Source organism: Callithrix jacchus, chromosome 2, assembly GCF_049354715.1.
Source record: "Callithrix jacchus isolate 240 chromosome 2, calJac240_pri, whole genome shotgun sequence".
NCBI classification, from domain to species: Eukaryota; Metazoa; Chordata; class Mammalia; order Primates; family Cebidae; genus Callithrix; species Callithrix jacchus.
This window is the reverse complement of record NC_133503.1, coordinates 162,343,855-162,360,654: the sequence shown is the minus strand read 5'-3', so window position 1 is coordinate 162,360,654 and position 16,800 is coordinate 162,343,855. Positions and strand designations below refer to the sequence as shown.

Below are 16,800 nucleotides of genomic sequence, written 5' to 3'. Positions count from 1 at the left end.
TTTACACAAATAGAGGATGCTGCTTTTGAACACTTAAATGAAATTCCACCAGTATTCTCACTGTTTTCTGAAACAGCGTATCACTTTAGGACTAAATTTTAAACACAAAACTGGCAAAGAAAAGTATCAATGATAAATGCATAATTTTGAAAGCGACTTTAGGCCAGGCACTACAGCTCATGCCTGTAATCCCAACACTTTGGGAAGCTGAGGTAGACGGATCATGAGGTCAGGAGTTTGAGACCAGCCTGGCCAACATAGTGAAACCCCATCTTTACTAAAAATAGAAAAAAATTAACTGGACATGGTGGTGGGAACCTGTAATACCAGCTACTTGGGAGGTTGAGACAAGAGAATAAGAGAATCACTTGAACCCAGGAGGCAGAGGTTGTGGTGAGCCAAGGTCAGAGCCTTGGTGACAGTGCGAGACTCTGTCTTAAAAAAAAGGCCAGGAGCGGTGGCTCAAGCGTATAATCCCAGCACTTTGAGAGGCCAAGGCGGGTGGATCATGAGGTCAAGAGATCAAGACCATCCTGGTCAACATGGTGAAACCCTGTCTCTACTAAAAATACAAAAATTAGGGGGGCGTGCGCCTGTAGTCCCAGCTACTCAGTAGGCTGAGGCAAGAGAATTGCTTGAACCCAGGAGGCGGAGGTTGCGGTGAGCTGAGATCGTGCCATTGCACTCCAGTCCGGGTAACAGCGAAACTCCGTCTTAACAACAACAACGAAAAAGAATGTGACTTTAGTGTTTGTTCATTTATTACTACTTTGTGTTCCTGCATTTTAGGAAGCACTGTTAGGTACTGTGATGTGAGTGTACAGATCAAAAATCGTTTTCCTCAAGTAGCTTACAGTCAGGAGATGTCTATAAACTATCATTATCAGAACCGGTACAGAGTTGAGGCTTGGAGAAGTATAAAGAATGTTTCATTGTTAACCCATTTGTGCCTGAGGTTGTAATATTTTTAATTTGAAAAATCAGACCTTGGTGATGATTTTGAGCAGTAGGGTATAAATAACTCCCACATGCTTAGCATGTGGCTCCAATAATGGAGCACTAAGCATAGATGGGTTAATTCATGAAGGAATAGAAGGTGTTGACAGACCTACAACTGCTATTGAACTTGTATCAGTTTTCAGAAACCTCCCAACAAAGCGTAGGACTAAATGGCTTCATTGATTAATTCAATGAAATATTAAAAGAAAAATTAATGCCGATCATCATAGCCTTCCAAAAAACTGCAGAGGAAGGAATACTTCCAAATTCATTTGTAGGCCAGCATTACCCCAGTACCAAAGCAAGACAGATGCCACAAAAAAAAAAAAAAAAAAATCCTTGATGAATATAGATGAAAAAGCCTCAGTGAAATACTAGCAGACTGATTCTAACAGCAAGGTAAAAGGATAACATTCCGTGACTAAGGGAGATTCATCCTTAGGATGCAAGGACAGTTCAACATATGAAAATTAATACATGTGATATACCATACTAACCGAATAACGGAGAAAAATGCTATGAGCATCTCAATAGATGAAGAAAAAGCCTTGGGCAAAATTTAATACCCTTTCCCAGTAAGAACTCTGAACAAACTAGGAATAGAAGGAAATTATTTCAACATAATAAAGGCCCATAGCTAACATACTCAGCAGTGAAAAAGTGACACTTCTTTCTCTTAAGATCAAGGAACAAGACAAGGATGCCTACTCTCATCACTTTAGTAGAGTACTGGATGGAAATCCTTGACAGAGCAATTAGACAAGAAAAGTAAACGTCATCCAAATCAGAAAGGAAGAAGTCAGTCTCTTTTTTGCAGATGACCATCATATATATAGAAAACTTTAAAGACACCACAAAAAAATTACTAGAATAAATTTAGTAAAGATGGAGTATTCAAAATCAGCACACAAAAGTCAGTTGCTCTTTTTTTTTTTTAAGAGCTGTGGTGCAACCTCAGCCTCCTGGGTTCAAGCGAGTCTCCTGCCTCAGCCTCCAGAGTAGTTGGAATTACAGGCACCCACCGCAATGCCTTGGTAATTTTTGTATTTTTAGTAGAGACAGGATTTCACTGTCTCTACTAAATGTTGGCCAGGCTGATCTCAAACTTCTGACCTCAGGTGATCCACTCACCTCGTCCTCCCAAAGTGTTGTGGTTGCAGGCGTGAGCCACAGCACCTGGCCATCAGTTGCATTTTTATACACTAATAATGAATTATCTGAAAAGGAAATTAGGAGAATAATCCCATTTATATCCACACCAAAAAGAATAAAATGCTTAGGAATAAGCTTAACCTTTCACCGTAGGTGAGAGACATGCAGTAATGATAATCATAAAACATTAAAGAAATTGGGCCTGGATACTTTGGGATTGCTTGAGGTCAGGAGTTCAAGACCAGCCTGATCAACATGGTGAAACCCTGTCTTTACTAAACAAAATTTAAAAATTAGCCAGGTATGGTGGCCTGTGCCTGTAGTCCCCACTACTTGGGAAGCTGAGGCAGGAGAATTGCTTGAACCCAGGAGGGTGAGGTGGCAGTGAAGAGATGCACCACTGCACTCTAGCCTGGGTAACAGCAAGACTCCATTTCAAAAAAAATTAAAGACACAAAAGATCTTCATGGATTTGGAACACTTAATATTGTTAAATTGTCTATACAGATTGAGCATCTCGGATTTGAAAATCTGAACTGCCGGCCAAGCACGGTGGCTCATGCCTGTAATCCCAGCACTTTGGGAGGCCAGGGTGGGCAGATGACAAGGTTAGGAGTTGAAGACGAGCCCGGCCAACGTAGTGAAACCCTCTCTCTGCTAAAAATACAAAAAAATAAGCCAGGGATGATGGCATGTGCCTGTAGTCCCAGCTACTTGGGAAGCTGAGGCAGGAGAATTGCTTGAACCTGGGAGGTGGAGGTTGCAGTGAGCTGAGATTGCACCACTACTCTCCATCTTGGGCAACAGAGTGAGACTTCATCTCAAAAGAAAAAAACCTGAACTGCTATAAAATTTGAAACTTTCTGAGCATCAACCTGACTCAAAGGAAATGCTTGTTAGAGCATTTTGGATTTAAGATTTTCAGCTTTGGAATGCTCAAACAGTGTTAAGTATAATGCAGATGTTCTAAACTCCAAAACAGTTGTGATTTCAAGCTTTTCATCTGAGGGATATCCAACCTGTATTACAGAAAGTGGACTACAGATTCAATACAGTCCCTCAAAATCCTGATGGAATTTTTATTTATTTATTTATTTTTTATGAAAACAGAAAAAGGAATTCAGAAATTCATAGGGAACTACAGATAGTCCTGGAATAGACAAATCAGTCTTGAGAAAGAGCAAAGTTTAGAGGCACCATACTTTTTTTTTCTTTTTAGGGAGTCATGCTCTGTTGCCCAGGCTGGAGTGCAATGGTGTGATTGTAGTCTGCTGTAGCCTCTGCTTCCTGGGTTCATGTGATTCTCTTGCTTCAGCCTCCCAAGTAGCTGGGATTACAGGTGCACACCACCACCCCCAGCTAATTTTTTTTCTTTTTTCTTTTTAGTAGAGACTGAGTTTCACCATATCGACCAGGCTGGTCATGAATTCCTGACCTCAGGTGATCCACCAGTCTTGGCCTCCCAAGGTGCTGGGATTATAGGCATGAGCCACTGCATCCAGCAACATCATACTTCTTGATACCAAAATATTTTACAGAGCTACAATAGTCAAAACAGTATGGGACTAGCATAAAGACAGGCATCCAGAACAATGGAGCAGAATGGAGAGCCTGCAAATAAGCCATGCAAATAATATGGTCAACTGATCTTCAAGGGTGCCAAGAATGCACAATAGGGAAGGAATATTCTCTGCAACAAATGATGTTGAAAGAATGAGATATGCACATGCAAAAAGATGAAATTGGATCCCTTTTACCATTCAAAGAAACTCAAAATGAATTAGAGACTTAGACATAAGACCAAAAATGTAAATCTCCTGGAAGAAAACATGAGGGGGAAGCTTCATGACATCATTCTTAGTAATGATTTCATGGATGTGACATCAAAAGCATAGCCAACAACAAAACATAGACACAGCAAAGGAAAAACTGAGTGAAAGGAAATCTAAGGCGAAAATGTTTGCAAAACCAAATAACTGATAAGGAATGAATCCCTAAATATGTAAGAAACTCCCACAACTGATAGTAAAAAAAAAATCTACCCAATTAAAAAATGTGGTAAGTCAAAAAAAAAAAAAAAGTGGCAACTCTACAGTTCGAATGATGTAGAAAAAATTAAAAATGTTTTAAAAATGTTCTAAGAACTTGAATAGACATTTCTCCAAAGAAAACATACAGATGGCCAACAGATTTTTGAAAAAAATGTTCAGTGTCACTAGTCATCAGCGAAATGCAAATCAGAACCCTATGAGGTATCACTTCACACCTTTCAGGATGACTGTCAAAAAAAAAAAGTCGCTCACGCCTGTAATCCTTGCGCTTTGGGAGGCTGAGGTGGGTGGATCATGAGGTTATGAGTTCAAGACCAACCTGACCAACATGGTGAAACCCTGTCTCTACTAAAAATATCAAAAAAAAATTAGCTGGGTATTGTGGCACACGCCTGTAATCCCAGCTACTACTGAGGTTGCAGTAAGCCAAGACTGCAGCACTGCACTCCAGCCTGGGCAAGAGTGAGACTTCCTCTCAAAAAAAGAAAAAAAAAAAAAGGCAACTAGTGTTGGTGAGGATATGAATAAATTGGAATCCTTGCACATTGTTGGTGGGAATGGGTGCAGCCATTATGAAAAACAGTATGAATGTTCCCTACAAAATTGAAAGAAAACACCATACAATTCAGCAATCCTACTTACTGGCATTTATCCAAAAGAACTGAAATCGGGATCTTGAAGTTTTAGGACTCCTATGTTCATTGCAGCACTATTTACAGTAGCCACAAGAGGAAATAACTTAAATATTCATCAAAAGATTAATGGATAAAATGTAGTATATGTATCTAATGGGATTCAGCTTTTAAAAATAAGGATATGTTGCCTATGCAGCAACATGAATGAACATTGAGGACATTATGTTATGTGAAATAAGCCAGTCACAGAAAGACATACACTGCATATTTCCATTTATATGAGGAATCTAAAATTATTACTTCCACTCATATGAGCTGTCTAAAATAGATTGGAAGTCAGAGTGGAATAGGGGGTTATTAGGGGCTGGGAGGGAGGAGGAAATGGACATTTACTAATCAGTGTGGGCATAAAGTTTGAACTGAGCAAGATGAGTAAACTAGCGATCTGTACAATGTACCTATAGTCAACAATAATGTACACTTAAAAATGTGTTAAGAGGGTAGATCTCACGTTCTTGAATGTTAAAAGGTTTTATTGAACATGTACCATTAGAGTTGGATCTTTAAGGGGTGGTAGGATGAGTATAATCAGAGATAAAATGATTAAGCATTCAACTAGGAGGGTGTTAATAAAGCCAAGTCAGCTATTAGAAAGTGCAGGGTTTAAGAAATAGTATACAGTGTGTATGTGAAACAGTTGAAAATTTGGAAAGGTAAATAGGAAATAATGTGAAAGGCCTTGAAATAAAGTCAGAGAGATACTAAATTTTGTTTGCTAAGTTGTAAAAAACTATTGAAGATTTTGGAGCTGACTTGGCACAGCTGTAATCTCCCTGGCAAGAAGTGTAGCATGTCTGACATATAATAGCCAATTCATATATTTGAGTGATAGAATCTTACTGTTCTTCAAGAGTCTCAAGAAATCTTTGGGAAAAATCTTAAAGTAGTTTAAGATTTTCCAGCTAGGTAGTGCTGGAATTTGACTGTGATATTACTGTATTGCTAATGAGATTTCTGCCAGAAAACAGTTTCCAAAAATAAAAAATACAAATCAAGCTCCAAGCCCTTAGCTTTTCTTTCTTTACTAAAAGTTACAAGATTTTGAGTCAATATGAATACATGCTCTAATGTACATCTTCTTTACAGGTGTTAGTAAAATGGCCTTTCGCCATTTAATTGAGTTCACATATACAGCAAAATTAATGATACAAGGAGAAGAAGAAGCCAATGACGTATGGAAAGCAGCAGAGTTTCTACAAATGCTAGAAGCTATCAAAGCCCTTGAAGTCAGGTACTTATTTCTTTAATGGGGTTCAGATAGTCATATTCAGTCATGTTCATTCTTTTAGTAAAGAACTAAGAATATTTAAGGATCTATAAAAAATCTTCTGGATACTGATTGTTCTTTCACTTGACTTTGATATCCTATTCATGTGTTAAAACTGCTAAGATTAAATAAAGTAGCATCTTCAGTATCTAATAAAATAAGTTTAGACAGCTTTTTAAGGATCTGGATCCCTATAAAATGTTTTGTTGGATTCAAGTTGTTGTTTGTACCAAGGCTTATTTTACAAAGGATTTGGCTTACAAAGATTAACATAACACTGTTTAAACATAGGGAAATTGGTGGAAATAAATAGATCAAGTGGGAATAAGGAGATAATCATTTCACGTTAGAAGTATGATAGCCAAAAATGCATACCGTAAGTCTACATAGTAGATGGGCTAAATCTAGCTCTAAGCGCACTTAGTTAAAAGAAGTTTTCAGTTACATTATTCATTGTTAGAAGACGAGAACAAATCAATTGCTGAGGAGCCATTCCTAGTATTAAGAAAACATTAGGCCAGGCCCAGTGGCTCACTCCTGTAATCCCAGCGCTTTGGGAGGCTCAAGTTCATGGATGGCTTGATCCCAGGAGTTTGCAGCCAGCCTGGGCAACATGGTGAAACCCCATCTCTACAAAAAATAAAAACATTAGCTGGGTGTGGTGGTGCACGCCTGTGATCCTCACTACTCAGGAGGCTGAGGTGGGAGGATCACCTGAACCTGGCAAGGTTGTGGCTGCGGTGAGTTGTGATCACACCACTGACTGCATACCAGCCTGGGCAACAGAGTGAGACCCTGTTTTTTGTTGTGGTTGTTTTGACATGGAGTCTTGCCCTGTCGTCCAGACTGGAGTGCAATGGTGCGCTCTTTGGCTCACTTGCAACCTCCGACTCCCAGGTTCAAGCAATTCTCCTGCCTCAGCCTCCTGAGTAGCTGGGATTACAGGTGCCTGCCATCATCCCTAGCAAATTTTTGTATTTTTAGTAGAGACATGGGTTTCACCATGTTGCCCAGGCTGGTCTCGAACTCCCAATCGTAAGTGATCTGCCCACCTCAGCCTTCCAAAGTGCTCAGATTACAGGTGTGAGCCACCGTACCTGGCTGGAGAAAACATTTTTTAAGAGATAACTTACTGAATTGCATTCATCTGTAATATCATCTCTTAGTTTGACAGTTCAAGATTAAACTTTTCTGACAAGAGCTTGATACTTATATATATTCTTTGATTCTTATCACCTGGCACATAATAGGTGTACAGGAAACACTTATGAATAGACAGACAGATAGATGCATGCATGCCAATTAAAACCAGATCAGTACTCTATTGCAGAGAGACCTGAGCATGGATGTCAAAATAGAGGTGTGTTCTGAGGATATATACCTGATCAGGCCATCTCTTCTCAAAAAGATGAAAGGAAATATATATAGATGGGGTGATGTCAGATTTGTGGTTAAATCTTGAATGAAAGGCTTGAGTGAAATGTGGTTAAATCTTGAATGAAAGGCTTGAGTGAAATGTGGTTAAATCTTGAATGAAAGCCTTGAGTGAAATATGGTTAAATCTTGAATGAAAGAATGTTCTGTGTGACCCTTTTGCTGCTCGTGGTAGTGAGCAGTACGTCAATTTGGAGAGGTTCTTGGGAGCAGAACAGTGAAACATTCTGTAACAGTGGCCTAAATTGGATTTGGGAAACAATTGAGTTTATGTCATTGGGAGATGAAGCGAGACTCCGTCTCAAAAAAAAAGTAGATTTTTGGTTTTTGTGTTTTTTTGAAAATTGTAATTTTTTTTTTTTTTTTTTTTTTGAGATGGAGTTTCTCTCTGTCACCCAGGCTGGAAGTGCAGTGGTGTGATGTCAGCTCACTGCAACCTCTGCCTCCCAGGTTCAAGCAATTCTCTGCATCAAGCTCCCGAGTAGCTGAGATTACTGGTGCCCACCACCATACCTGGCTAATTTTTCTGTATTTTTAGTAGAGATGGCGGTTTCACCATCTTGGCCAGGCTAGTCTTGAACTCCTGACCTTATGATCCATCCGTCTTGGCCTCCCAAAGTGCTGGGATTACCGGCATGAGCCACTGGGCCTGGCCAAAAATTGGATATTTTTTAATAAGTTGTATTTAAATCCCACCCCTTACCTTCCCACCCCCTTTCTCTCTTTCAGACATGGTTCGTTTGGGTTTGGTTCAGTTTTGTTTTTTGAGACAGGGTTTCACTCTGTCACCCAGGCTGGAATGCAGTGGCACAATCTTGGCTCACTGTAGCCTCAACCTTCCATGCTCGAGATTTTCCCACCTTAGCCTCCCAAGTAGCTCAGGCCACAGACGCATGCCACCATGCCCGGCTAATTTCTGTATTTTTTGTAAAGACGGAGTTTCATCATGTTGCCCAGGCTAGTCTCGAGCTCCTAGGGTCAAGAGCTGTGCCCACCTTGGCTTCCCAAAGTGCTGGGATTACAGGCATAGACCACCATACCTGGCCAAACATGGTTTCTTTTTTTTGATCTTTGAAACTTTAAGTGCAGTGATCCAGGATGGATTTTAAATCTTAAAAGGAGCCACATCCGTGGACTGCACATAGTCCTCAAAAGCAGTGATCTGCTTCTCCAGCATATCTGTTCCAACTTTATCTTCAACTACATGCTGTATTTGAAGTATAATTCCCTGTCCTACTGGAACTAGTTTAGATGAGCCAGACATAGTTTCTTACTGTTACTGGTTTAGTGACTTTCCTGGACTTCTGTAAGTCCTTTCCTATAATTTTGTACAGTCTATATTTTGTGTGTGTGGCCATTGAAGTCTCTGCTTAGATAGTTTACTGAACAAAGTGATCATTGGATGGAAATATTCTTAAATGTCCTAAATCAGTAAGTCTTCACATTTATGTTGGGGAGCTCTCTTTATAGGGCACAACATCAGTGTCCCATCAAGCAGGTTACAACTGCTTTTGCTTTTACTTCCTATGTTAACATAACCTCAAGGTCAGATAGAGATGAGAGTTTACTAAGGTCTTTCCTGGACATCTATACAGCTCTGTGCATGTGCATGGCCTTCTAGGTTCTCTGGCATGTCAGAGCTTTTTTTTGAGAAGGTTTTGAGTTGTCCAGGCTGGAGTGCAATGGCACCATCTCAGCTCGCTGTACCCTCTGCCTCCTGGGTTCAAGCGATTTCTCCTTCCTCAGCCTCCCAGGTAGCTGGGATTACAGACGTCACCATGCCCAGCTAATTTTTTTTTAATTTTTGGTAGAGACAGGATTTCACCATGTATGTTGGCCAGGCTGGTCTCTAACTCCTGACCTCAGGTGATCCATCCTTCTTAGCCTCCCAAAGTGCTGGGATGACAGGCATGAGCCACCGTGCCCGGCCTGTCAGAGCTTTTTAAAGCCCCCTATGAACATCTCATTCTCCAGTTTTCCCTTTCAGTTTTTGTTCAGCTTCTTGATAGCCCAAACTTGTAATGCCACCACAGTAGCTCCAATGATAAACAGTTGCGTTTGATTGTTGTTTTCTTGGTTTGTTTTTTTGAGACAGATTCTCACTCTGTTGCCCAGACAGGAGTGCAGTGGTGCGATCTCAGCTCACTGCAACCTCCGCCTCCAGGGTTCAAGTGATTCTTTTGCCTCAGCCTCCTAAGTAGCTGGGATTACAGGCCCCCGCCGCTGTATGCCAGGCTAATTTTTGTATTTTTAGTAGAGACAGGGTTTCACCGTGTCATTCAGGCTGGTCTGGAACTCGAGCTCAGGTAGCCTGCTATGGCCTCCCAAAGTGCTGGGATTACAGGTGTGAGCCCCACCGCATCCGGCTGATTGTTTTTTACAAATGCCTTGTGGTTAGGGCTATTGAAAAGTGAGCTCTGAGTCAGATGAAATCTCTAAATATTTTATCCTGTTTTAGATCTATCTTTTAAGGAAGTAGTATGTATAAAGCTCTTAAAACAGTACCTGCCACATAATAACATGATTGTGCATATGTTCTATTCATTTCTTGGATTGCCATCTGTCTGCTTGTTCATTGGCAAAATCTTAGTGAAATCTTACTCATCTTTCTGGGCTCAGGTGAGAGCCAACAACCTCAAGGTTTTCCTCACTGAGTGAAGCAGGTTGACTTAGGTACTTACTTCTATTATTCTGTATTTTTATCTTTTATATTTTCCATTACAACAGTAATCATATTAGCGCTCCCACATTTCACATAGTGAAACCCTGTCTCTACTAAAAATACAAAAATTAGCCAGGCATGATGGTGTATGTCTGTAGTCCCAGCTACTTGGGAAGCTGAGGCAGGAGAATTGCTTGAACCTGGGAGGTGGAGGTTGATACCAGACAAGTTGAGTTTGTTATTTAAAATGTGTTCCAACTGATTATACTGTATGTTGATCCTTAAGGAGAAAGTTGTGGTAGAATTGGTATTGGAGCATTCCAAAGTGGGGTATTAAGAGCAAATATTTGTCATCAAAGGAGTGACAGTAATAAGAACTTTATGGGACCTTAGTAATGAAGACATATGATTTAACAGGCCAAACAATTTAGGAATAAGAATTAATGTAGTTGGACTGCTTAAGGCAACCATATAACTCTTTTGCAGATACAAAAGGTGCATATCTTCTCACATATGCATTATGGAATTATTTTTGGAATATAGTGTAAACATTTTGAATGACACTGAAAAAAATTAGGACCTCATTTTGCTTTGCTGAAATTACACTATTGTTTACTTAAAACTGTGTGTAGCCTGGGAATGGTGGCTCATGCCTGTAATCCTAGCGCTTTGGGAGTCTGAAGCAGGCAGATCACCTGAGGTCAGGAGTTCGAGACCAGCCTGACCAATATGGTGAAACCCCATCTCTACTAAAAATACAAAAATTAGCTGGGCTTGGTGGTGTGTGCCTTTAGTCCCAGCTACTCAGGAGGCTGAGACAGGAGAATTGCTTGAACCCAAGCGGTGAAGGTTGCAGTGAGCTGAGATCTCACCATTGCACTTCAGCCTGGATGACAGAGCGAGACTCTGTCTCAAAAAAACCAAAAAACAACAACTGTATATGAGGTTTCTGTTGTTAGGAAGCTGCAGTTAACCTTGTAGATTCTTCCTCCCCAGGCTGTTGAGATGTAATTTACATGTAATAAAATGTAGAGTTTGAATTTTGGTAATTTTATACAGTGATATAGACACCACCACAGTCAAGATCAGGAGAATACTTTTATCATTCTAGAAGCTTGTCTTGTGATTTTTTGCAGTTGATCCTGATCTCTAGCCCCAGGCAATCATTGATCTGATTTTTATCACTGTAGTTTGCCTGTAGTGTACAGTACAAAGTTCATGTTTTACTTTATTTACCTTAGCATTGTATTGTTGAGATTTGTCCCTGTGGTTGTGGGTGTTACTTTGTTCCTTTTCTTTGCTGAGTAGTATTCCAAAGTGTGGGTATACTACAGTTTGTTTTTCTGATGACTTTGGATTTTTTTTAGTTTTTGTCTATTAGAATAATGCTGCTGTATACAGATCTTTGAGTGGATATATGTTTTCATTTCTCTGAGTAAACATCTAGAAGTGGAATAGAACTTAGTTATTTGGTGTACATTTAACTTTGGAAAACAGTTTTGTCAGTTTTTTTTTTTTTTTTTTTAAGTGGTTTTATGTGCTGGGCAATGGTGGCTCATGGCTGTAATCCTAGCACTTTGGGAGGCTAAGGCAGGAGCATCCCTTGATCCCAGGAGTTCAAGATCAGCCCGGGCAACATGGTGAGACCCTATCTCTACAAAAAAAAAATAAAATGTTTAACTAGCTGGGTGTGGTGGCACATGCCTATAGTCCCAGCTACTTGGGGAGCTGAGGTAGGAGAACTGCTTGAGCTCAGGAGGTTGAGGCCTCAGTGAATGTGCCGCTGCACTCCAGCCTGTGCAACAGAGCGAGACTCCATCTCAAAAAAAAAAAAAATGGTAGTTTTATTATTACATTTTTGCTGAAACACAACCACTTATGCCCTATCTTCACCAACCCTTGATACTGTCAAGGTTTTTTTTTAAACTTGAGGTCAGAAGTTGGTAAACATTTTATTAAAGGGAGATAAGTATTCAGACTTAGATGCCATATAGTTTCTGTTGCAGTTACTCTGATCTGCTGTTGTAGCAAGGCAGCTATAGACAGCGTGTAAATGATTGGGTTTGGCTATGTTTTAATAAGACCGGCTACCATTAGGCCAGAGTTCGCTGACTCCTGCTTTAGGCATTCTAATTGGGTATATAGTGGCATATTATTGTAGTTTTAATATTTTTAAAATCTTTAATAAGGTATAATATACAATAAGCTGCACATATTAAAGTATACAATTTGATGACTTTTAGCATACATGTACGTTACTGTGAAGCCGTTAGCACAAACAGTGATAATCACATCCATCACTCTCCAGTTTCCTTGTGTAATTTTGTAATCTACTTCTCTCTCCCTATTCCTGTCTTAATCCCAACAATTTTATGTACATGTACATGTAATGGTATGGTAGTGCTTGTCTAATTTCTTTCACTTACCATAATTATTTTGAAATTTATGCTGGGCATGGTCACTCACGCCTGTAATCCCACCAGTTTGGGAGGCTGAGGCAGGCAAATCACCTGAGGTCAGGAGTTGAAGACCAGCCTGGCCAACATGGTGAAACCCCGTCTCTGCAAAAAATTAGCCAGGCATCATGGTGGATTCCCCAGCTACTTGGGAGGCTGAACCGGGAGAATCACTTGAACCCAGGAGGCAGAAGCTGCAGTGACCTGAGATTGTGCCATTGCACTCCAGCCTGGGAGACAGAGCGAGACTCCATCTCAAAAAAAAGCAGGGTGTGATGGCTCATGCCTGTAAATCCCAGCTCTTTGGGAGGCTGAGGTAGGCGGATCACGAGGTCACGAGTTCAAGACCAGCCTGGCCAAGATGGTGAAACCCCGTCTCTACTAAAAATATAAAAAGTAGCCTATTGCAGCAGCAGGCACCTGTGATCCTAGCTACTCAGGAGGCTGAGGCAGGAGAATCACTTGAACCAGTGGGGGTGGAGGTTGTAATGAGCCGAGGTTGCACCGCTGCACTCCAGCCTGGGAAACAGAGTGAGACTGTCTCAAAAAGAGAAAAGAAATTCATGTCATATATATTATTGCGTATTAGTAGGTAATTCCTTTTCCTGCTAAGTATTATTCCATTGTATGGATATATCACAATTTGTGGATTCACCTGTTGATGGACATTTAGGTTGTTTTAAATTTTGGGCTATTACAAATAAAGTGGTTATGAACATCTGTGTAATGAGTTTTTGGAATATGCTTTCATTTTTCTTGGTAGATAACTCTTAGTAGAATAGCCGGCTTTTATGGTAAATACATGTTTAATATTTTAAGATACTGCCAGACTCTTTTTCAAAATAGTTGTGCCATTTTACATTTCATTCTGCAGTCTATCAATGCTCCAGTTTCTTCATAGCCTTGTTAGTACTTCATATGGTCATGCTTTTTTATTTCAGTCAGGCTGGTGGTTATATAGTGGTTTAAATTTGCGTTTTTCTAATGACTAATGGTGTTGAATATTTTTTAATGTGCTCTTTTGCCATCTGTTTGTCTTCCTTGGCACGGTGCCTGAACAAATCTTTTGCCTATTTTTTTAAATGGGGTCATTGTCAAGAACTGAGCAGGGCAGCATTGTGGGGGTCTGAGATTTTATCCTATTTGCAAGCTAGTAACTTAGCCAACCAGTTTCATGGATGCTGGCAAAAGACATGAGACTCTTGAGTCAGAGAGAAAAGGACTTGATTACTTAGAGCAAAGAAAGCAGCATGAGTTCCATGTTTCTATCAGTTTATCTTGCCCCCATTCCCCAGTCCCACAGGGGTGACACAGGGCCTAGGTGTGTACTGTGCTCGCAGTTGTTTGCATCACAGTTGAGGAATTGTGAGCTTTCGGAAATTGTGAGCTTTCGGAAATTGTGAGCTTTCAGATCTTTTATAATGAGCCACAAGCAAACCTTCTCAACCTTTGCCCAAGAAGAAACATTACACTGGACAAGAAATAAACCTACCCTCCATTCTGGAAGAGGACAGGCTCTTGTCTTCCAAAGCTCTTTGCTGTACAGACAACTTTGAAAAGATAGTCCAAAATAAAATGCTGTCGATGTCTTTGTTTATAAGACATGCAGAGACAAGAGGATCCATGGAGAGTTGTCTTGTTCCATATCCTGGTTTCTGTATTCTGGCTGGTGGTGAATTTTCCCCATAAGTACAGCACTCCTTCAGCCACTCTGATTGATCTGACCATAGGGATCAGGGCCTGGCCTGGGGAGATGGCTCACACCTATAATCCCATCACTTTGGGATGGGAGGCCAAAGCGGGTGGATCATCTGAGGTTAGGAGTTTGAGACCAGCCTGGCTACCATGGTGAAAACCCGTTTCTACTAAAAATACAAAAAAAAAATTAGACTGGTGTGGTGGCACGCTCCTGTAATCCCAGCTACTCAGGAGGTTGAGGCAGGAGAATTCGGAGATTGCAGTGAGCCAAGATAACATCATTGCATTCTGGCTTGGGCAACAAGAGTGAAACTGCATCTGAAAATCCCCCCAAAAATAGGGAACAGGACCTAATCTATTCAGTTTTTCTCATACTGGGTTTATTTAAGTATTTATTGAAGTCAGCAGAACTTCAAGCAGCAGGATTTGGCCACCCTGCCATGTTGACCTTAATCATATACCCACCCCATAAGGTTCATCCTGGACTAAACACAGGTGTCTTTCAGTTGCTGTATTGACTTTTCCACTTAGCCCTGGACTTTAATCTAAGTAAGCAAGATGTTTTAGCAAGTATACAGGCTCCGCATTGTCCCATAGGGAGGATGTCTACTAGGACAAGTTTGTCATTCATAATAAACCTGGCCAGTGGCTTAAAGCTGACATAGATGTCTTCCAGAGCCCAAGTAGTATCAGTGATCACATCAGCGTAAGTCATGCATAAATGTTGTTAACACTTTTTTTTTCTTGAGATGGAGTTTCCCTCTTGTTGCCCAGGCTAGAGTGTAATGGCACCATCTCAGCTCACTGCAACCTCTGCCTCCCAGGTTCAAACGATTCTCCTGCCTCAGCCCTGCGAGTAGCTGGGATTATAGGCATGCTCCACCATGCCTGGCTAACTTTGTATTTTTAGTAGAGATGGGGTTTATTCATGTTGATCAGGCTGGTCTTGAACTCCAGACCTCAGGTGATCTGCCCTCCTCAGCCTCCCAAAGTGCTGGGATTACAGGCCTGAGCCACCGTGCCCAACCTGTACCACCCTTTTTTTTTTTTTTTTTGAGACAGAGTTTCACTCTTGTTGCCCTGGCTGGAGTACAGTGGCACGATCTCAGCTCACCGCGTCTTCCACCTCCCAGGTTGAAGCTATTCTCCTGCCTCTGCCTCCCAAGTAACTGGGATTACAGGCATGCACCACCACACACAGCTAATTTTGGTATTTTTTAGCAGAGATGGGGTTTCACCATGTTGGTCAGGCTGGTCTCGAACTCCTGACCTCGTGATCCGCCCACCTTGTCCTCCCAAAGTGTTAGGATTACAGGCGTGAGCCATCGTGCCCTGCTCTGTATCACTTTTTAAAGTTAGATTAATCCTATTTTTAGAAAAAACTGCCCACAGGATGTGCATAAGTAAGTCAGTTATTACTCTAGGAAGCTTCCTTTGAGAATTTCTAACCAAGAGTAGCCTTATTTTATAGACCTCTAACAGTAATCCAAGGGCTGCTTGATATTCCTTAAACACTCAGTGGTCTCTTATAACCACCTCTTAGGTGTAAGTCATCCTTTTTTTTTTTTTTTTTTGAGACAGACTCTTCAGAATCTTGCTCTGTCACCCAGGCTGGAGTGCAATGGCATAATCTTGGATCACTGCAATCTCCACCTCCTGGGCTCAAGCGATACTCCTGTCTCAGCCCCCTAAGTAGCTGGGATTACAGGCGCCCACCACAATGCCTGGCTAGTTTTTGTATTTTTAGTAGAAACAGGGTTTTGCCATGTTGGCAAGATGGGACTCGAACTCCTGACCCCAGGTGACACACCTGCCTCAGCGTCCCAAAGTGCTGGGATTACAGGCGTGAGCTACTGTGCTTGACAAGTCACATTATATTTTTGTGAGGCAAGGAAATTAGTACTTGGCTTCCATATAAGTAGTAGTCCTGGGGTCACATAGAAACCCTGGAAGGAAAGTACTATTTGCTATGGTTTGTGCCTCCAAAATAGGACCTACATTAGTGTAGAGTCACAGGTTGACATGGCCTACAATGTGGTCTGCTTTCCCAGTTCAGTTAGAATGACTGAGTCTAGTTCTGGTTTTCAGAGGGACTGTGAGGACAGCTAGTTGAGTCTGTCCTATTTATATATACATATATATCATATATGATATATATATGTATGTATGTATATCATGTATATATGTGTGTATATATATGATATATATGTATATATAAATAGGATATATATGTCAGATACATATCTGTTACATATATCTGACATATACATATATATATATATCATATATACGAGATGGAATCTTGGTTGCCCAGGCTGGAGTGCAGTGGTCTGATCTTGGCTCACTGCATCTGCCTCCCAGGTTCAAGCAATTCTCCTGCCTCACC

At 40.8% G+C, this 16,800-nt stretch overlaps 1 protein-coding gene across 19 annotated transcripts in view; it reads left to right on the top strand.

The window, feature by feature from the left end:
- The window catches only part of ZNF131 (zinc finger protein 131), a 109,360-nt gene that overhangs the window by 70,515 nt on the left and 22,045 nt on the right, over positions 1-16,800 (top strand). For 17 of the 19 annotated variants that reach the window (XM_054252265.2, XM_078365526.1, XM_078365523.1 and 14 more), the window contains one exon: positions 5,984-6,128. The exons of the other annotated variants lie outside the window; for them this stretch is intronic. In XM_054252265.2, the coding sequence (XP_054108240.1) occupies positions 5,984-6,128 (145 nt within the window). The remainder of the gene's footprint in view (positions 1-5,983; positions 6,129-16,800) is intronic. 19 annotated transcript variants of the gene reach the window in all.